At 43.0% G+C, this 22,821-nt stretch overlaps 1 protein-coding gene across 2 annotated transcripts in view; it reads right to left on the bottom strand.

The window, feature by feature from the left end:
• The window catches only part of LOC132380265 (protein HID1), a 257,992-nt gene that overhangs the window by 172,627 nt on the left and 62,544 nt on the right, over nt 1-22,821 (bottom strand). For both annotated transcript variants that reach the window (XM_059949013.1, XM_059949014.1), the window contains exon 4: nt 13,895-14,011. In XM_059949013.1, the coding sequence (XP_059804996.1) occupies nt 13,895-14,011 (117 nt within the window). The remainder of the gene's footprint in view (nt 1-13,894; nt 14,012-22,821) is intronic.

The following is a 22,821-nucleotide window of genomic DNA, read 5'->3' as shown; positions in this document are numbered from 1 at the left end:
GCCTATTCTCCATCTCCCTCTGGTGCTCCCCCCTCCCCCTTTCTTTCTCCTGAGGCCTCCCGTCCCATGATCCTTTCCCTTCTCCAGCTCTGTATCACTTTTGCCAATCACCTTTCCAGCTCTTAGCTTCACCCCACCCCCTCCAGTCTTCTCCTATCATTTTGCATTTCCCCCTTCCCCCACTACTTTCAAATCTCTTAGTATCTCTCCTTTCAGTTAGTCCTGATGAAGGGTCTCAGCCCGAAACGTCGGCAGTGCTTCTTCCTATAGATGCTGCCTGGCCTGCCGTGTTCCACCAGCATTTTGTACGTGTTGTTTGAATTTCCAGCATCTGCAGATTTCCTCGTGTTTTCCCTGATTCTGATAGAGGGAATGGATATCCTATCAGGATTCTGATTGCCATCCAGGCCTCAGAGTTAATCACATTTTGCAATCAAACATCTGATGTTGCTCACTTTATTCACATGCACAACACAGGATTAGAATTTTTCTTTCTATTCAAACTAAATTAGGTAGATTTGCCTTATAGGCGGCATAGATGACAACCGTGCTTCCCTTTCAGATTAGTTCAATGTGTTCTATGCTCCCTTTGACCATCGAAACAGAGGAACCATCACAAATACCCACAGACCCCAATGATCCTGTAATTTCAATCCCTGGATTGACGTAACAATATCCTTCAAGAGGGTGAACCCACGGAAAACATTTGGCCCAGGTGAAGTACATGGCTCAGTACTAAAGACCTGTGCTGATCAGCTGTCCGGAATGTTCACTAAGATCTTTAACTTCTTGCTTCAGCAGTGTGAGGTACCCACCTACTTCGAGCAGGCTTCAATTATACCGGTGCCTAAGAAGAACATGGTATTGACTATTGGCCAGTGGCACTTATTTCACAGTCATTAAGTGTTTTCAGAGGTCGGTGATGAAACATATCAATTCCTGTCTGAGAGCAAATTGGGTCCACTCCAATTTACAACACACACAAACACAGCAAGCCAGGCAGCAGTCCTGACGAAGGGTCTTGGCCCGAAACATCGACAGTGCTTCTCCTATAGATGCTGCCTGGCCTGCTGTGATGCACCAGAATTTTGTGTGTGTTGTTTGAATTTCCAGCATCTGCAGATTTCCTTGTGTTTGCTCCACACCAATTTGCGTACCAGGCCAACAGGTCCACAGCAGATACCATTTCATTGGCTCTTCACTCAACTACAAAACATCTGAACAACAAAGATGTATACATCAGGATGCTCTTTATCGACTACAACTCAGCTTTCAATACTATCATCCCCTCAATAAGCTTCAAGACCTTGGCCTCATTTCCTCCTTGTGCAATTGGATCTTCAATTTCATCACTTGCAGACACCAGTCAGTTTGGATTGGCAACAACCTCTCCTCAACCATTTCCATCAGCATAGGTACACCACAAGGCTGTGTGCTTAGCCACCTACTCTACTTGTCTTACACTTAAGATTGGGTGGCTAAGCACAGCTCCAACGTCATATTTAAGTTTGTTGATAACACCACTGTTGTTGGTTGAATCAAGGGTAGTGACGAATCACCATATAGGAGGAAGATTGAAAATCTTGCTGAGTGCTGCCACTGTAATAACCTCATATTCAATATCAACAAGACCAAGGAGCTGATTATTGACTTCAGGAGGAGGAAACAAGATATCCATGAGCCAATTCACATCAGGGCATCAGAGGTGGAGAGAATCTGCAACTTTAAATTTCTTAACGTTATCATTTCAGAGGATCTGTCCTGGAAACAGCATGTAAGTGTAATTATGAAGAAAGCACAGCACCTCTACTCCTTATGAGTTTGTGAAGATTTGGCATGACATATAAAAGTTTCACAAACTTCTATAGATGTGTGTTAGATGGTATATTATCTGGCTGCAGCATAGCCTGGTATGGAAATACCAATGTCCTTGAACGGAAAATCCAAAAAGTAGTGGATACGGTCCGATCCATCTAAAGCATTGACACATCCACACAGCACATCCCACAGCTCCAACCTGCTAATTAAATTTGCCAACGACACTATATTGCTTGACCTTATCTCTAACAATAACGAGGTGGCCTACAGGGAAGAAGTCATCTCTTTGACACAGTGGTATCAAGAAAACAACCTCTCCCTCAATATCGCAAAAACATGGGAGCTGGTTGTGGATTACAGGAGGAATGGAGACTGGCTAACTCCGATTGACATCAATGGATCTGGGGTTGAGAGGGTATGCAGCTTCAAGTTCCTCGGCATCCACATCACCGACGACCTCGTGGTCAACTGTGGACCTCTTTTTCAACTGTGTGGTGAAAAAGACACAACAGCACATCTTTCACCTCAGACAGTTGAGGAAGTTTGGTATGGGCCCCCAAATCTTAAGAACTTTCTACAGGGGCACAATTGAGAGCATCCTGACTGGCTGCATTATTGCCTGGTATGGGAACTGTACCCCTCTAATTGCAGGACTCTGCAGAGAGTGGTGTGGACAGCCCAGCGCATTTGTAGTTGTGAACTTCCCATGATTCAAGACATTTACAAGAATAAGTGTGTAAAAAGGGCCTGCAGGATCATTGGAGACCCAAGCCATCCCAACCACAATCTATTCCAGCTGCTATCATCTGGGAAGCAGTACCACAACATAAAAGCCAGGACCAACAAGCTCCAGGACAGCTTCTTCCACTAGGCCATCAGACTGATGAATTCACGCTGACTTGAGTGTACTCTATGTTACATTGACTGTTCTACTTATTATAAATTACTATGATTGCACATTGCACATTTAGATGGAGACGTAAAGATTTTTACTCCTCATGTATGCGAAGGATGTAAGAAATAAAGTTAATTCAATTCAGAGCATTGTCACAGGAAAGCAGTGATCCCGACTGTTGGCCATAGCAGATTCAAAATACGGAAGAAAATGGCGAACTCGAACAGGTCAAGAACAATTGAAGCAGACAGTCCATGTACTCGGAGATGGAGGCTGCCATTTTGAGGAATTGTTTTATGTCCTCCATTTTGTGAGATGAAGTTGCTTGACTTACAATGTTTTAAAGTGGACACAATGATGCTCTAGATAATCTGCTAGACTGAAGATAATTTCCAAATAAGGAGTTATTTGCAAAGTGTTCTCCTGCTAGATATAACCTGCGTGTTTGTCACTGTTGGGGTCCATGTCTGCCTTAAGTGAGTCATTGGCATCTTTGAGGTCCCTGAACAATGGTTTGACCACGTCGAGGTGGACCTTGTTGGTCCTCTTCCACCCTCCCAGTTTCATACATCTCCTAACCATGGTGGACCGTACCACCAGGTGGTCAGAGGTCTTCCCTCTAGCATTGATGACAACTACAAATGTGGCTATGGCATTCATCAGTACCTAGGTTGCACAGTTTGGCACTCCATCTGATATCCTCTCTGACTGCAGTCCCCAATTCCTATAGATATTTGGGCTGCGATGCTTCAGAACCTGAGTTAGGCTACATCACACCACAGCGTATCACCTGCAGTCCAATGGCTTATACGAGCAGTTTCACCACTCTTTAAAGGTTGGTCTGAGGGTTTCCCTGATGTATAACTGTTGGCATGTTCATCTCCCGTAGGTCCTGCTGAGACTCAGAACAGCACCAAAAGAGGAACTGCGGTCATCCACAGCTGAGTGATGGGCAGCGGTTACGAGTGCCAGGTGAGTTTATTCCTGATGCCATGACCACCTAGTTGGCCTCGGTAAATTCTATTCCTACCTCCCATCATGACGAACAACACTCTTGTTTTCGTCTGTCATAATGCACAACAACATCCCCTTAGGCCTCCTTACAATAGCCTTTTCCACATTTTGGAACAGAGAAAATACTTTTTTTTTAAATCATGGATAAAAGGGGTAAACCTGAATGTGTTTCATTAGATCTCCTTAAACTGACACAACAAGTTTTGAAGGATTCTGCTACCATGCTCCTGGCGTGTCAACACACCTCTGGACAAGCCAGCTGTTTCTCCACCTGTGGAACACAGGATCTAAGCCAGGTGACTTGTCTGAGCTAAAAAGGCTCCTAATGCCAGTTCTAGTGAATTCTGGGGAGGGGGCGGGGGAGACAGTGTACAGAATTCACAACCATCAACATTGACTTTAAGAGGCAGGTCTGGCATGACTACATAATTATGTAAAGTATTTTTACCACACACTTTGTGTTCAGTTTTTTGGAGTTAAATAAATGAGTTGTCATGGGTTTTTTCTTAAGACATAAAATGCTTCACGTCATCTTATTTGCAAAAACCTACAATAGTATTGAATGCTGATCTATAGTCGGCAAAGAGCAACGTGATGTCCAGATGTTCCAGCATTGAGTGAACCAATTAAATAGCATTAGCTTTGGACCTGTTGCTCCAGTAGGCAAATTGTCTCTAAGGCAGGAACTGATATGTTTCATCACAAATCTCTCAAAACACTTCATCGCTGTGGATGTAAATACAATTGGGCAATAGTCATTGGGGCAGATCACCATGCCCTTCTTGGGCACCGGTGTACTTGAAGCCTGCCAAAGCAAGAGGTTAAAGATCTCAGTGAACACACCAGCCAGTTGATCAGCACAGGTCTTTAGTACATGGCCAGATACCGTCTGGTCTATGCTTTCCATGGATTCACCCTCCTGAATGAAGCCCGAATGTCAGCTTCAGAAACTGAAATCATAGGATCATTAGGGGATGTGGGAGTTCACAATGGTTCCTCCATGTTCTGTCACTCAAAGCAACCACAGAAGACATTGAGCTCATCTGGAAGTGAAGCTTGCTATTTCCCATATTGCTTGATTATCTTTTTAAGATGTGATAGTATTCAAGCCCTGGCACAGCTGTTGAGCATCGTTCTGATTCGCTTGATCAGAAATTTCCACTTCACCTATTAGATGGATTTCCAGAGGTTGCATCTGCACCTCTTGTAACGTTCTTGGTCACTATATTTGTATGCATTTGCAGGTTTCAGATCTCATGGTTCATCTAGGGCTGCTGTTTGTGAAAAATGGTGAATAACTTAGTGGGGACGCACTCGCCTAGAGCTGCTTAACCATGAGTGTGGGGACAGAATCAAATGCTTTTTGGTAGTCAATATAACAACATAAAAAGATTTTTACTTTTCCACTGGACTTGATTTAGAATTACAGAATCCATTACATCCTTTCATACCCAAAAGGGATATTGTAATTATCTCAGTGAGTGATGATTAGTTGCAAGATGCATGATGTTACAAATTTGTATATAGTTCGTAAACAAGTAATACAATATTTAAAGTCATAGAGTTAGAGCAAAGTACAGCACAGAAACAGGCCCTTTGGCCCATCTAGTCCATGCCAAAACGATTTGAACTGTCTATTCCTATCGATCTGCACTGGGACCATAGCCTACTATCCATATACCTATCCAAACTTCTATTAAACGTTGAAATCAAGCTTGTATGCACCACTTGTGTTGGCAGCTCATTCCACTTTCACCTCCTCTGAGTGAAGAAGTTTCCCCACATGTTCCCCTTAAAATTCTCATCTTTCACCCTTAACCTATAACCTCTAATTGTAGTCCCACCCAACCTCAGTGAAAAAAGGCCTGCTTGCATTTACCCTATAGATACCCCTCATAATTTTGTGTGCCTACATAAAATCACCTCTCAATCAGAATCAGGTTTATTATCACTGGAACATGCACAACACGCTAGAGGAACTCAGCAGGTCGGGCAGCATCCGTGGAAACGAACAATCAATGTTTCGGGCTGAGACCCTTCGTCAGGTGGGGGGAGGGTGGGAAGGAGAGGGCTGGTAGGTGCTAGGTGAAAAACCAATAAGAGGAAAGATCAAGGGGTGAGGGAGGGGATAGGCAGGAAAGGTGAAGGAGGAATGTAAAGGGAAAGCAGTATGGGTAGTAGGAGGAGGTGGAGTCATAAGGGAGGTGATAGGCAGCTGGAGGAGGTGGCAGAGGGAAACTAGGATGGGGGAAGGGAGTGGGAGGGAATTACCAGAAGTTGGAGAATTCAATGTTCATGCCAAGGGGCTGGAGACTACCCAGATGGTATATGAGGTGTTGCTCCTACAACCTGAGTTTGGCCTCATCATGGCAATAGAGGAGGCCATGTATGGACATATCCGAATGGGAACGTGAAGCAGAGTTGAAGTGGGTGGCAACTGGGAGATCCTGTCTGTTGTGGCAGACGGAGTGGAGGTGCTTGATGAAATAGTCCCCCAATCTGTATCAGGTCTCACTGATGTATAGCAGGCTGCACTGGGAGCACTGGATGCAATTGATTATCCCAACAGACTCACAAGTGAAGTGTTGCCTCACCTGGAAGGACAGTTTGGGGCCCTGAATGGTGGTAAGAGAGGAGGTGTAGGGACAGGTGTAACACTTACACTTGCAGGGCTAAGTGCCAGGTGGGAGATCCGTGGGGAGGGACACGTAGACGAGGGCGTCATGGAGTGAATGATCCCTGCAGAAAGCGGAGAGGGGTAGAGAGGGAAAGATGTGCTTAGTGGTTCAGTTGAAGATGGAGGAAGTTGCAGAGGATAATGTGCTGGATCCGGAGGCTGGTGGGGTGGTAGGTGAGGACAAGGGGAACTCTGTCCCTGTTGTGGTGACGGGAGGATGGGGTGAGGGCTGAAGTGCAGGAAATGGAGGAGATATGGGTGAGACCATCATTGATGACGGCAGAAGGGGAACAACTATTCCTTAAAGGAAGAGGACATTTGAGATGTCCTGGAATGGAAAGCCTCATCCTGGGAGCAGATGCAACGGAGACAAATAACTGGGAATAGGGAATACCATTTTTGAATGTGGCAGGGTGGGAAGAGGTATAGGCGAGGAGTTATGAGAGTCAGTGGGTTTATAGAAGATGTCAGTGGACAGTCTATCTCCAGAGATGGAGACCAAGAGATCGAGAAAGGGGAGAGAAGTGTCTGAGATGGACCAAGTGAATTTGAGGGCTGGGTGGAAGTTAGAGGCAAAGTCAATGAAATTGATGAGCTCAGCATGGGTTCAGGAAGCAGCACCGATGTAGTCGTCAACGTAGCGAAGGAAAATTTGGGGAGCAGTACCAGTATAGGTTTGGAGCATAGACTGTTCCACATAACCAATGAAGAGGCAGGCATAGCTGGGGCCCATGGAAGTGCCCATAGCTACACCCATGGTCTGAAGAAAGTGGGAAGAGCCAAAAGAGAAGTTATTAAGTGTGAGTACCAGTTCTGCCCCTTGGCATGAACATTGAATTCTCCAACTTCTGGTAGTTCCCTCCCCCTTCCTTCCCCCATCCCAGTTTCACTCTGTCTCCTCCTCCAGCTGCCTATCACCTCCCTCATGGTTCTGCCTCCTTCTACTACACATAGTGCTTTCCCCTGACATTCCTTCTTCACCTTTCCTGCCTATCCCCTTCCCCACCCCTTGATCTTTCCCCTTACTGGTTTTTCACCTGGCACCTACCAGCCTTCTCCTTCCCACCCTCTCCCTGCCCCCTCCCTCTCCAGTACTGACAAAGGGTCTCAGCCCGAAACGTTGACTGTTCGTTTTCCACAGATGCTGCTTGACCTGACAAGTTCCTCCAGCCTGGTGCTTTGACCCCAACATCTACAGAGTATTGTGTGTTTATTATCACCGGCATGTGTCGTGAAATTTTTTAACTGAGCAGCAACAGTACACATGCAATATATATGAGAATATAGAAAGAAAATAAACAATTAATCAAGTAAATCTATTGAATAGATTAAAATACTGCAAAAACAGAAATAATATATATTTTAATAAAGTGAGGGAGTGTTCATGGGTTGAATATCCATTTAGGAAACATAAGGCAGAGAGGAAGAAGCTATTCCTGAACCACTGAGTGTCTGCTTTCAGGCTTCTGTACCTCCTCCCTGACAGTAACAATGAGAAGAGGCATGCCCTGGGTGATGGGAGTCCTTAATAATGGACGTCAACTTTCTGAGGCACCGCTTCTTGAAAATGTCTTGAATACTATGGAGGCTAGTATTCAAGATAGAGCTGACTAAATTTATAATTTTCTGTAGCTTTTTTCTGTCCTGTGCAGTAGTGCCTCCCCTCCATACCAGAGAGTGATGCAGCCTGTCAGAATGCTGTCCATGTACATCCATAGAAATTTGAGCATTTTAGTTGACAAACCAGATCTCTTCAAACTCCTAATGAAATATAGCCTTGCCTTTTTTGTAGCTGCATCAATATGTTGGGACCAGGTTAGATCCTCAGAGACCTTGACACACAGGTGCTTGAAATTGCTCACTCTCTCCACTTCTGATCCTTCTGAGGATCGGTTCATATTTCCTCGACTTACCCACATTCTAAAGAATATAATCTATTCAATCTTTCCTTATAACTCAGGTCCTCCAACATCCTTGTAAATTTTCTCTGTACTCTTTTAACCTTGTTTACATCTTTCCTGTAGGCAGTTGACTAAAATTGCACACAATACTCCAAATTAGGGCTCACCAATGTCTTATATAACCAACAAAACATTCCATCCCCTGTACTCAGTGCTTTGACTTATGAAGGCCAATGTGCCAAAAGATTATGTTAAATTAGGGAACTGTACTTCCAGATCTCTTTGTTCTACCACACTCCTCAGTGCCCTACCGCTCACTGTGTTAAACATACCCTGGTTGGTCCTACTGAAGTGCAAAAAATTCCCTGTCATTTTTCAGTCCTTTTTTTCAGCTGATGCAAACCCCTCTGCAAGCCATGGTAGCCTTCATCACTGTCCACTACACTCCCAATCTTGGTGTCATCCGCAAATTTAATGATTCAGTCCACTGCATCTTTATCCTGACCATTGATACAGATGACAAACAACAAAGAACCCAGCACCAGTTCCTGTGGCACACCACTAGTCACAGCCTTCCAATCAGAGGCAACCCTCTACTACCACTCTATGGCTTTTCCCACAAAGCCAACATCTAATCCAGTTTACTATCTCATCTTGAATGCTGAATGACTAAAACATCTTGAACAGCCTCCCACGCAGGATCTTGTAAAATGCCTTACTAAAATCCATGTAGACAACATCCACTGCCTAGTCTTCATCCTGCCAAAGGGTCTCAACCAAAAACGTTGACAGTACTCTTTTTCCTTTCTTTTCTTTTTAAATCTTTTTATTAATTTTTAAGCAAACATAAATGAAACATGAATACAGAGAGTTTGAGAGTACATAGTTAATAGTTTAAGTACACATTCAAATATATGATAATCAATATATAATAGCCTCCCAAACTCATAGTATTTATGAACAAAAGATATTTAAAAAAACCCAAAAAAAATTGGGGGAAAAACACTAACCAACATTGGCCATTGCATAATGTCAAATATATACAGTAGTGCCAATAACTCCGAACCTCCATCCAAATAATTAAGAATAATAAAAGTGAGGTTTAGGAAAAGACAATTTAACTCATGTGAAAATGTTGAATAAATGGTCTCCAAGTTTCTTCAAATTTAACTGAAGGATCAAAGACAACACTTCTAATTTTTTCTAAGCTCAAACAAGAGATAGTTTGAGAAAAACCACTGAAATATAGTTGGAGGATTAATTTCTTTCCAATTCAATAAAACAGATCTTCTAGCCATTAATGTAACAAATGCAATCATTCATCGAGATGAGGGGGATAAACGACTATTATCTGCCATTGGTAAACCGAAAATTGCAGTAATAGGATGCGGTCGGAAATTGATATTCAGAACTATTGAAATAATACTGAAAATATCTTTCCAGTAATTTTGCAAACAAGGGCAAGACCAAAACATATGGGTCAATGAAGCAACATCAGAATGACATCTGTCACAGGTTGGATTAACATAAGAATAAAATCGAGCAAGTTTATCCTTAGACATATGAGCTCTATGTACAACCTTAAATTGTATTAGGGCTTGTTTAGCACAAATAGAAGACAAATTGACTAATAGTAACATTTTCTCCCATTGCTCAGTGGGTATAAGACAATGTAGTTCTTTTTCCTATTCTTTCTTAATTTTTTCTGATACTTCTGGCTGTATTTTCATGATCATATTATAAATGACAGCTACTAAACCCTTCTGACAAGAATTCAAAGCTAAAATTCTTTCCGTAATGTCTGATGGACATGGTTTCGGAAAAGACCGTAACTCATTATTCAAAAAATTTCTAACTTGCAAACTCTTTTTCCATAGATGCTGCCTGGCTTGCTGAATTCCTCCAGCATTTTGTGTGTGTTGCTTGGATTGCCAGCATCTGCAGATATTCTCCTGTCTGTCTTCACACACTGCCTTTCTTGGTAACTTCAATGAAGAACTCGAGATTGGTTAGACATGACATGCCAAAGATGAAGCTATGCTGACGATTCCTAATCAGTCAATGTCTATCAAAATACTTATATATACACAAACCACTGTCACCTGCACTATGACATTCCCTTATTGCAGATCCAGTATCACACCCCATCTCATTGGTACTTCTATGTACTGATGAAGGAAACCTTCCCGAACACATTTGATAAACTCTATCCTATCTACTCCATTTACAGTATCGGATTCCTAGTCAATATATGGAAAGTCAAAATTACATAATATAACAGCCTTATGTTTCTTGCAACAGTCTGCAATCTCTTTATAAATTTGTTCCTCTAAATCCCTAGGACTGTTAGGTGGTCTGTAATACAGGCCCATTAAGGTGGTCATACCTTTCTCTTTTCTCATTTCCACCCATAATGCCTCACTAAGTTCTCTAGTGTTCTTGACATGGCTCCACAGTGACATTTTTCCTGACTAGTAATGACACCCCTCCTCCTCATATCTAAAACAATAGTACCCAGAATACTGAGCTGCCAGTCTTGCCCATCTCAACAATGACAACGTCATAAATCCATGTGATAATCCATGCCCTGAATACATTCGCCTTTCATACAATATATACAGTTCATGGTATTAGTCGCACCATGCTCAACCTTTTGATTCCTGATTTTGTCTGAGGTCTTACCGACATCTGCTTCCATTACCTCTCCACTAACTGCTCTGTCACTCTGGTTCCCTTCCCCCTGCAACTCTAGTTTAAACCCCACCATGCAGCATTAACAAACCTTCCCACTAGGATATTAGTCTCTCTCCATTTTAGGTGCAAACCATCCCTTCTGTACAGGTCCCACCTTCCCTGGAAGAGAGCCCAATCATCCAGAAGTCTTATGCCCTCCCCCCTACACGTGTTAAACTGTACAATCTTCCCCATTCTGGCCTCACTAGTGTGTGGCACAATCCTGAGATCACAATGCTGGAGGTCCGGCCCTTTATCTTTGCACCTAGCTCCCAGAATTCCTATGCAGAACCTCATCACTCGTCCTACCCATGTCATTGCTACCCACATCGACCATGACCTCAGAATGCTGAGGTCTCGATCCAGGATGTTCCGGATTATGGCACCTGGGAGGCAGCATACCATCCGGGAATCTGATTTTCAACCGTATAACCTCCTGTCTGTTCCCTTAATTAATGAATCCCCTATTACCACAGCATGCCTCTTCTCTCTACTTCCTTTCTGAGCCACAGAGCCAGAGAACTGACTGCTGTAATTTTCCTCTGTTAGGTCATTCCCCGCAACAGTATCCAAAATGTTATACTTGCTGTTGAAGGAGAATACCACGGCTACTCTGTACTGGCTGTTTAACCCCTGACCACTGAGACTTTCCTTTGCTAGGTCACTTCCCTCCCCTCCCAACAGTATCCAAAGTGGCATACCTGGTGTTAAGGAGAACGACAGGGGTAATCTGCACTGGCTGTTTAATCCCTTCCTCCTTCCTGATTGTCACCCAGCTTTCTGTGTCCTACACCTTGGGTGTCACTACTTCTCTATATGTCCTACCTGTCACCCCTCAGCCTCCTGAATGATCCAGAGTTCATCCAATTCCAACTCCGACTCCTTTATTCAGTTTGTTCAAAGCTGCAGCTGGATGCACTTCTAACAGTTGTAATCGTCAGGGACACAAGGTCTCCCTGCCCTCCCACATCTGCACGAGGAGCATTCAACTATCCTGCTTGGCATCTCTACTGTCTGAACTGAGCAAAGGTAAAGAAGGGAAGGAAAAAAAAACTTTACCTAGAGTTTTTCTTTGCTTTCTCTGAATGAAGACTCTCTTCATTGAAACCTCAAAGAGCTAAAGCCCCAAGATCACCACTCTAACTCTGCCCACTCAGAAGATGGCTGCTGCGCTTGCCCCCACTTCTCTTAAATTTTCTCTTGCTAATTAATCCCAAATGCCGATTGCTCACTGTTTAGAGCTCAATTACACTGCCTTTTTCTACTCTATCAGATGGACCTGATTGAAATCCTCTTCTCACACTTCTGATGTCCGGATTAGTTACTGGTTAAAGCACAATTTTGATGGCTCTTTTGTGATTTCTCCTTTAAGTAAGAGCTGGAGTGCATGAGTTTTCTTCGGGTCCTCTGGTTTCCTATCACAATCGAAAGGCATACCAGATAGGTTAACTGGTCACTGTAAATTAGTGGTCACCAACCCGTCAATCCCGATCGACTGGTCAATCTTTGAGACTTTCCCAGTAGATCCCGAAAAAAAATGAAAAATAAATACACAAATATTGTTGAGAGATTGCTTCTGGGTTGCGGGGTTTTAGTTCCATACTTTGTGCCCAGTACACATGTGTGTAGCTCCCCCGCTACACGCTGATCCCCAACCACCAGGTTGCGGGGAAATCATACGAGTCAGCTGCACCTTTCCTCATTCCCTGTCACGCCCACTGTTGAACTTGAATGCATGTGAGAACATCAGTCGCCTGAACGCAGTGATACCCTCACGCCAGGGATCACTGGTTGGCCTTGGGTAACCGGCCGCCTAGCACAGCCAGTGGGAAATGCCGTTGCTACTGGTCTGCAGCGCGGACAGATGGGTGCCGCCTCTAAACCTGTTTAGCACACCGAATGTTCGTGGGGAACCAGGTGCTAAAATATTCGCAGACGACCTAATTCGTAAGTAGCAGAGCAGCTACCTCGCTGCGATCTAATGAAAGTCATCCCTCAAGTCAAACTTTTGTCGGCTGATAGATCCTACGGGGGGGGGAACGCGCGTCCTAACGCATTCCTCACTCACTGGCTTGGTCGCTCTCTCCGGACTGCGACCACCACAGCCCCAGCACGGTAACAGCCACACCTGGCCAAGGCATCTGGCGGGCGGGAGGCTGTCTAATGAGGCATTGAAGCACTCAAAACTGCTTCAGCACCTCGAGTCCAAGCACCCTGCACTTAAAAACAAACCCGTTGAGTTTTTCACCCCAGCGGAAAAAAACCTGAACAAGCGGGACAGCAGCTGAGAGCCATGAAAAGTAAATTGCGGAATAGACTGGACATAAGGAACCTGCTTCAAGTATCGCTGTATTCCGGTCGTGTTTAACACCACCGGTCCGCAAGAATATTGTCAATACTAAACCAGTCCGTGGTGCAAAAAAAGGGTGGTGACCCTTGGTGTTCATACATTATTTCTACTTCCGGGTTGTGGGGTTTTACTTCCAGTCTTTTCTGCCCATGCATGTAACTAATCAACCTGGGGTCGATCTTGCCTTTCACTAAGGAAAGGTAGGGGATCTTGGGCTTAAAAAGGTTGGTGACCACTACTGTAAATTGTCCTGTGATTAGGTTAGGTGTAACAAGGGTTGCAGGGGCTGCGTGGCTTAAAAGGCTAGATAGACAAATAGATTAGCTAGATAAATTAGATAGATTAGGTAATTACATAGATAGGTTAGCTAGATAGATAATTAGATAGATACACAATTACTTTTTTTTAAAAAAACCTTTGTTTGGAAGATTTGGGGCTGATACAAAATGCCCAAAATGGAAAATTATTCTGACCAAAAGTAGCTGGAAGTTTCAGGTGAGACATACCGGTCCGGGCTTCCTGTGACTCTGCACGGTGAAATCAGGACAGAAGAGCAGGTCAGCAATAGCGAGTAACAGCGACTCAGCCAGAGGACGAGCAGTCTCATCATCTCTCTCAGAGGCCTGAATGTACAAACAGGAAAAGATCCATTAGCAGAAGTACCTACGTAAACACTACACCATCTGAGAGAATGAACCACTATACTACAAATTCCCCTGAATGAAGGAAATGTGCAACGTTAGCTGCTCATGGCCAGATTACTGGTTATGCTAAGGGTGAATCTTTATTTCTTATGTTCTAATGCTATTCATTTATTTTATTTAGAAATACAGCACGGACAGGCCCTTCTAGCCCAACAATCCTGTAGCCCATAGATTTAATCCTAGCCTAATCACAGGACAATTTACAATAATCAATTTACCATGGGAATCTTGGAAACTTGAGAAATCTGTACATCAACCAGACCACAGCCATCATTGCTTCCACTGTGGCAGTTTGTCCTTTCTAACACAAGTAACATATTCACTCAACCCTTCTCTTAGCTCTCATCCACCTTATTTTCACTCCCTAACCCTCTGCTTTGACACCTGCGCTCCGAACTCCAGTTGCCTTCCACCATCCCCAGAGCCCCCACCCTGCAACCAAGGGTCTGGTTTCTTCGTTGCCTTACTTATCCCCTCCAGCCTCACCGCTCTTCACTCAGCAACCCACGCAGGAGAGTACAGGGCCATGAATACCCAGTAGAATACTTCAACTGGAGTAGTACAGTGCCATAAACATGAGAAAATCTGCAAATGCTGCAAACCCAAGCAACACACACCAAATTCACCTATGGAAGAGTAAACAGCCAATATTTCAGACCAAGACCCTTCATCAGGACTAGAAAGGATTAGGAAAAGCGAGGTAAAAAAGGTGAGGGGAGGGGAGGAAGGTGAAACTGGGAGAAGAGGAGGATGTGATTGAGTAACTTGTGGTTGAGCTCACTACGAGATCAGTTATTTTGGACTGGATGCTGTGCAATGAACCAGATTTGATTAGGGAGCTTATGGTAAAAGAACCCTTGGGAGGTAGTGATCATAATATGATGTAATTCACCCTGCATTTGAGGAAGAGAAGCTTAAAATCAGATGTATTAGTATTACAGTGGAGTAAAAAGAATTGACAGAGGAGCTGGCTAAAGTTGATTGAAAGGGGACACTAGCAGGGATACCGACAAAGCAGCAATGGCTGGAGTTTCTGAGAGCAATTCCAAATTGCAAAACAGGTACATCCCAAATAATAGTATTCCAAAAGGCAAAATGACAAAACCACAGCTGACAAGGGAAGTCAAAGCAACATAAAAGCACAAGAGAGGGTATATAATAGACAAAAAAAAATACACTGAAGTTAAAGGATTGGGAAGCTTTTAACAATCAACAAAAGGGACAACTAAAAAAGGCGTAACAGATGAAATATTAAGTTAGCTGTCCAACAATATCAAAAAGGATACCAGAAGTGTTCTCAGATATATAAAGAATAAAAGAGAAGCAAAAGTAGACATCCAATTGCTGGAAGGCAACACTGGAGAGGTAGTAATGGGGGACAAGGAAATGACGGATGAACTAAATAAGTATTTTGCATCAGTCATTACTGCGGAACAGGCCAGCAGTATGTCAGAAGATCTATCTGAAAGATAACCCCAGTGAACAATGCAACCAATGATGACGTCCTTCAGACAGTTCACAAAACCAAAAATGTGCTGACTAGAGGTCAGGAAACCTGGAGACGAGGTGCAGGATTGACATTCTACTCTTCGATCTCGGTGATTAAAGCATCGAGCTAGATTGAAATCAATGAGGACAAGAACAGAAGGCGAGAGGGTGTTCAGCAACTTCTCCTTGCGTTTGACTGGTCTCACTCTCCCTCTAACTCACTGCTACTAGATGAAGGATACAGAGTCTTCGGTATTGGACAAGGTTTGACCGGCAGGATTTGTGGATTGGAATCATTTCAGACCATAAGATATAGGAGCAGAAGTAGGCCATTCAGCCCATTGAGTCTGCTCCACCATTCAATCATGGCTGATCCAATTCTTCCAGTCATCCCCATTCCCCTGCCTTCGCCCCATACCCTTTAATGCCCTAGCTAATCAAGAACCTTCTATCTCTGCCTTAAGTAAGATAAGTCAGGTGACGGAGCTATGTGTTGGGGATCACAATGCCATTAGTTTCAATATAATTATGGAGAAGGATAGGACTGGACCCAGGGTTGAGATTTTTGACTGGGGAAAGGCTTACTTAGAGGCAATGCGAAAGGATTTAGGAGGAGTGGATTGGGACAATTTGTTTTATGGGACAGATGTAACAGAGAAATGGTGGTCATTTAAATGTGAAATTTTGAGGGTACAGAATCTTTATGTTCCTGTTAGGTTGAAAGGAAAGGTTAAAAATTTGAGAGAGCCATGGTTTTTAAGGGATATTGGAAACTTGGTTTGGAAAGAGAGAGAGATCTACAATAAATATAGGCAGCATGGAGTAAATGAGGTGCTCGAGGAATATAAAGAATGTAAAAAGAATCTTAAGAAAGAAATTAGAAAAGCTAAAAGAAGATATGAGGTTGCTTTGGCAAGTAAGGTGCAAATAACTCTAAAGGGTTTCTGCAGTTACATTTTAGCAAAAGGATAGTGACGGATAAAATTGGTCCCTTAGAGAATCAGAATGGACAGCTATGTGTGGAGCCAAAAGAGATAGGGGAAATTTTGAACAATTTATTTTCTTCGGTATTCACTAAGGAGAAGGATATTGAATTGTGTATGGTAAGGGAAACAAATAGGGTAGTTATGGAAATTATGATGATTAAAGAAGAGGAAGTACTGGCGCTTTTAAAGAATATAAAAGTGGATAATCTGGATCCTGACAGGATATTCCCTAGGACCTTGAGGGAAGTTAGTGTAGAAATAGCATGGGCTCTGACAGAAATATTTCAAATGTCATAGGAAACGGGGATGGTGCCGGAGGATTGGTGTATTGCTTATGCTGGTGTAGTCTGTTTTGTCATGTGCTTTTGTAATATCATTCTGGAGGACCATTGTCTCATTTTTTAACTGCATTACATTTGTGGTTTCTAAATGACAATAAACTGAAACTGAACTGATGTGGTTCCATTGTTTAAAAAGGGTTCTAGGAGTAAACCTAGCAATTATTGGCCTGCAAGTTTAACATCAGTAGTGGGTAAATTAATGGAATGTACTCTTAGAGATGGTATATATAATTATCAGGATAGACAGGGTCTGATTAGGAACAGTCAACGTGGATTTGAGAGTGGAAGGTCACGTTTGACAAATCTTATTGAATTTTTTGAAGAGGTTACAAGGAAAGTTGATGAGGGTAAAGCAGTGAATGTTGTCCATATGTACTTCAGTAAGGCCTTTGACAAGGTTCCACATGGAATGTTAGTTAGGAAGATTCAATCATTAGGTATTAATACTGAAGTAGTAACATGGATTCAGCGGTGGCTGGATGGGAGATGCCAGAGAGTAGTGGTGGATAACTGTTTGTCAGGTTGGAGGCCAGGGACTAGTGGTGTGCCTCAGGGACCTGTACTGGGTCCAATGTTGTTTCTCATTTACATTAATGATCTGGATGATCAATTGGTAAATTGGATTAGTAAGTATGCAGATGATACTAAGATAGGTGGCATTGTGGATAATGAAGTAGGTTTTCAAAGCTTGCAGAGAGATTTAGGCCAGTTAGAAGAGTGGGCTGAAAGATGGCAGATGGAGTTTAATGCTGATAAGTGTGAAGTGCTACATTTTGGTAGGACTAATCAAAATAGGAGATACATGCTAAATGGTAGGGCACTGAAGAATGCAGTAGAACAGTAATCTAGGAATAATGGTGCATAGTTCCCTGAAGGTAGAATCTCATGTGGATAGGGTGGTGAAGAAAGCTTTTGGTATGCTGGCCTTTATAAATCAGAGAATTCAGTATAGGAGTTGGGATATAATGTTAAAATTGTACAAGGCATTGGCAAGGCCAAATTGGGAGTATTGTATACAGTTCTGGTCACCGAATTATAGGAAAGAGGTCAACAAAATAGAGAGAGTACAGAGGAGATTTACTAGAATGTTACCTGGGTTTCAGCACATTAGTTATAGAGAAAGGTTAAACAAGTTAGGTCTTTATTCTTTGGAGTGCAGAAGGTTGAGGGGGAACTTGATAGAGGTATTTAAAATTATGAGGGGGATAGATAGAGTTGACGTGGATAGCCTTTTTCCATTGAGAGTAGGAGAGATTCAAACAAGAGGACATGAGTTGAGAGTTAAAAGGCAAAACTTTAGGGGGAAACAAGGGGGAACTTCTTTACTCAGAGAGTGGTAGCTGTGTGGAATGAGCTCCCAGTAGAAGTGGTAGAGGCAGGTTCAATTCTGTCATTTAAAAAAAAATTGGATAGGTATATGGACAGGAAAGGAATAGAGGGTTATGGGCTGAGTGAAGGTAGGTGGGACTAGGTGAGAGTAAGCGTTTGGCACAGACTAGAAGGGCAGAGATGGCCTGTTTCCATGCTGTAATTGTTATATGGTTATAGAGTTCACAAGTGACTCTGACAACTCCGTCTGTTGTTTGCAGTGTTCATTCAGCAGAAGTGTAATGAAGTATTTATTTGTTTTCTTTGTTTTATTTGCCACCAACAGACACTGAACTTCACCAGTGCCATCTTAAACCAGAATAATCAGACCATGCTTCTCCAAATGCTCATAAATCCTATCCCTAAGAATAATCTCCATTAGTAAATATTTAATTAACTTACTCACCGATAGTGAGCATCTCCTGTCCCAACTCACCGAACCAGTGAACTTGATTTCACACACCAATTAATGCTGCGAGCAAGGTTTGGTGATCGTACAGAAGTTCAGATGCTCATTGTGAGCATCAAAACTCCCACAGCCCCATGACCCCGTGATTTCAGACTCTAAGGCCAATGTGAGAGCATCCTTCAGGACAGTGATCGTACAGAAAGCATCCAACCCAGAAGGAGTACCTGGTCAAGAACTAAAGTCTAGTTCTGATCAACTGGCGAGAATGTTCACCAATGTCTTAAACCTCTTGTTTCAGCAGTCTGACCTACCTATCTGCTTCAAGCAGGCTTCAATTGCACTGGTACCTAAGAACAACATGGTAATTTGCCTCGTTTGACTGTCATCCAGTACCACTTAGATCCAACGAGATGAAGTGCTTTGATAGGTGTGGTGATGAAACAACTCCTTTCTGAAAAGTGACTTGGATCTATTCTAATTTGTCTACCATCATAGCAGATCAACAGCAGATGCCATTTTATCGACTCTTCACTCAATCCTGGAACATCTAGACAGTGAAGATATATGCATTAGGATGCTCCTTGACCACAGCTCTGCATTCAATACCACCAACCCTCAAGATTAATCAACAAACTTCAAGTCCTAGGCCTCAATACCTCCTTGTGCAACTGTATCCAATTTCCTCAGTCGCAGGCTCCAGTCAGTTCAACATCATCTCCTCTAGAATTTCCGTCAGCTCTACTAGCTTTACGATTGAGACACTAAGCATAGCTCCAGTGCCATATTTAAGCTTGTCAGTGCCACCACAGTTGTTGGTTGAATCAAGAGTGGTGACGAATCAACATGTAGGAGGGACATTGAAAATCTAGCAGATTGGTGCTACAACCTCTTACTCAATGTCAGCAAGACCAAGATGACTCTTGACTTCAGGAGGATGAAACTGGAGGTCCATGAGACAGACCTCGTGGGGAGATCTGAGGTGGAGACGGTCAGCACCTTTAAATTCCTCAGTATTATCATTTCAGAAGATCTGTCCTGTGTGCAGAATGTAACTCATTATGAAGAAAGCACAGCAGGACCTTGACTTTCTTAGAAGTCTGCAAAGATTCAGCATGACAACAAATCTTTGAAAAACTTCTATAGATGTGTGGTGGAGAATATATTGTCTGGTTGCATCACAGCCTGATATGGAAACACCAATGCCCTTGTTTGGAAAAGCCTACAAGTAGCAGTGGATATGATCCAGTCCATTGTGGTGACATTGGTGGTGGGGAAGATGCTAGAGTCCATTATTAAAGATGAAATAGTGGCATATCTAGATAGCAGTGATAGGATTGGGCCGAGCCAGCATGGATTTACCAAGGGCAAAACATGCTTGACTAATCTATTGGAGTTTTTCGAGGATGTAACCAGGAAGTTAGTTAAGGGAGATCCAGTGGATGTAGTGTACCCCGATTTTCAGAAGGCATTTGATAAGGTCCCACATAGGAGATTGGTGAGTAAAATCAGAGCTCATGGCATTGGGGGGAAGATATTGACATGGATAGAAAACTGGTTGGCAGTTAGAAAGCAAAGGGTAGCGGTGAATGGGTGTTTCTCGGAATGGCAGGTGGTGACTAGTGGGGTGCCACAGGGCTCGGTATTGAGACCACAGCTGTTTACGATATACATCAACGATTTAGATGAAGGCATTGAGAATAACATCAGCAAGTTTGCTGATGGTACTAAGCTGGGTGGCAGTGTGACATGTGATGAGGGTGTTAGAATTCAGGGTGACTTGGATAGGCTGGGTGAGTGGGCAGATAACGTTTAATGTGAATCAGTGTGAGGTTATCCACTTTGGGAGTAAGAACAGGAAGGCAGATTATTGTCTGAACAGTGTAGAGTTAGGCAAGGGAGAAATACAAAGAGATCTAGGATTCCTTGTTCGTCAGTCACTGAAGGTGAATGAGCAGGTGCAGCAGGCAGTGAAGAAGGCTAATGGAATGTTGACCTTTATTACAAAGGGAATTGAGTACAAGAGCAAGGAAATCCTCTTGCATTTGTACAGAGCCCTGGTGAGACCACACCTGGAGTATTGTGTACAGTTTTGGTCTCCAGGGTTAAGGAAGGACATCCTGGCTGTAGAGGAAGTGCAGCGTAGATTCATGAGGTAATTCCTGAGATGTCTGAACTGTCTTACGCAGAGAGGTTAGAGAGACTGGGCTTGTGCACGCTGGAATTAAGGAGATTGAGAGGGGATCTGATTGAAACATATAAGATTATTAAGGGATTGGACAAGATAGAGGCAGGAAATATGTTCCAGATGCTGGGAGAGTCCAGTACCAGAGGGCATGGTTTGAGAATAAGGGGTAGGTCATTTAGGACAGAGTTAAGGAAGAACTTCTTCTCCCAGAGAGTTCTGGGGGTCTGGAATGCACTGCCTAGGAAGGCAGAGGAGGCCAATTCTCTGGATGATTTCAAGAATGAGCTAGATAGGTATCTTATGGATAGGGGAATCAAGGGATATGGGAACAAGGCAGGAACCGGGTATTAATAGTAGATGATCAGCCATGATCTCAAAATGGTGGTGCAGCCTTGAAGGGCCGAATGGTCTACTTCTGCACCTATTGTCTATTGTCATTGAGCAAGTGTACACAGAGTGCTATCATAGGAAAGCAGCATCCATCATTAGGGATCCCCACCCAAGCTCTCTTTACATTCCTGCCATCAGGAAGGTGGTGCAGGAGTCTCAAGACTCACACCACCATGTTCAGGAACAGTTATTACCATCAACCAACAGAGTCCTGAACCACAGGTTAACATCACTTGCCACATCACTGAACTATTCGCACTAAACTGGAATCACTTGATATTTATTGCTTATTAATTTATTATTGTTATTACTTTTTTTCTCTTTCTTTTTGAATTTGCAGTTTGTTGGTATTTTTGCACCTTGGTTGTTTTCCATCTTTTTGGGTGTGGTCTTTCATTGATTCTATTGTGTTTCTTCTAATTATTGTCATTACATGCAAGAAAATGAATCTCACGATTGCATATGGTAACATACTGTATATGTACTTAAAGAGAGAACCCTCCATGTGTGGGTGTTCAAAGACATTTTCAATCTCTCACTGCTATGGTCAGAAGTTCCCACCTACTTCAAAAGGGCAAGAAGAGCAGTGTAAGCTGCCTTAATGACCATCATTAAGTAGCATTCACATCTATGGTAATGAAATGTTTTGAGAAGTTAGTCATGACTAGAATAAACACCTGTCTCTGTAAGGACCTGAACCCTTTGCAATTTGCCTACCACCACAATAGATCTACAGCAGACATGATCTCAACAATTCTCCACACAGCCTTGGATTACTTAGACAATACAAATACCTACGCCAGGATGCAGTTTATTGACTATAGCTCAGCATTCAACACCATCATTCCTACAGTCCTGATCAAAAAGCTACAGAACTTGGGCCTCTATACCTTCCTCTGCTTTAACCATATATAACCATATAACAATCACAGCACGGAAACAGGCCATCTTGGCCCTCCTAGTCCGTGCTGAACCCTTAATCTCACCTAGTCCCACCTACCCGCAACTCAGCCCATAACCCTCCACTCCTTTCCTGTCCATATACCTATCCAATTTTACCTTAAATGACACAACTGAACTGGCCTCTACTACTTCTACAGGAAGCTCATTCCACACAGCTATCACTCTCTGAGTAAAGAAATACCCCCTCGTGTTTCCCTTAAACTTCTGCCCCCTAACTCTCAAATCATGTCCTCTAGTTTGAATCTCCCCTACTCTCAATGGAAACAGCCTGTTCACGTCAACTCTATCTATCCCTCTCAAAATTTTAAATACCTCGATCAAATCCCCCCTCAACCTTCTACGCTCCAATGAATAGAGACCAAACTTGTTCAACCTTTCTCTGTAACTTAATTGCTGAAACCCAGGTAACATCCTAGTAAATCGTCTCTGCACTCTCTCTAATTTATTGATATCTTTCCTATAATTCGGTGACCAGAACTGCACACAATATTCCAAATTTGGCCTTACCAATGCCTTGTACAACTTTAGCATTACATCCCAACTTCTGTACTCAATGCTTTGATTTATAAAGGCCAGCGTTCCAAAAGCCCTCTTCACCA

The sequence above is a fragment of the Hypanus sabinus genome, chromosome 23, assembly GCF_030144855.1.
Source record: "Hypanus sabinus isolate sHypSab1 chromosome 23, sHypSab1.hap1, whole genome shotgun sequence".
Taxonomy (NCBI): domain Eukaryota; kingdom Metazoa; phylum Chordata; class Chondrichthyes; order Myliobatiformes; family Dasyatidae; genus Hypanus; species Hypanus sabinus.
This window is presented reverse-complemented; position numbering and strand designations above follow the sequence as displayed.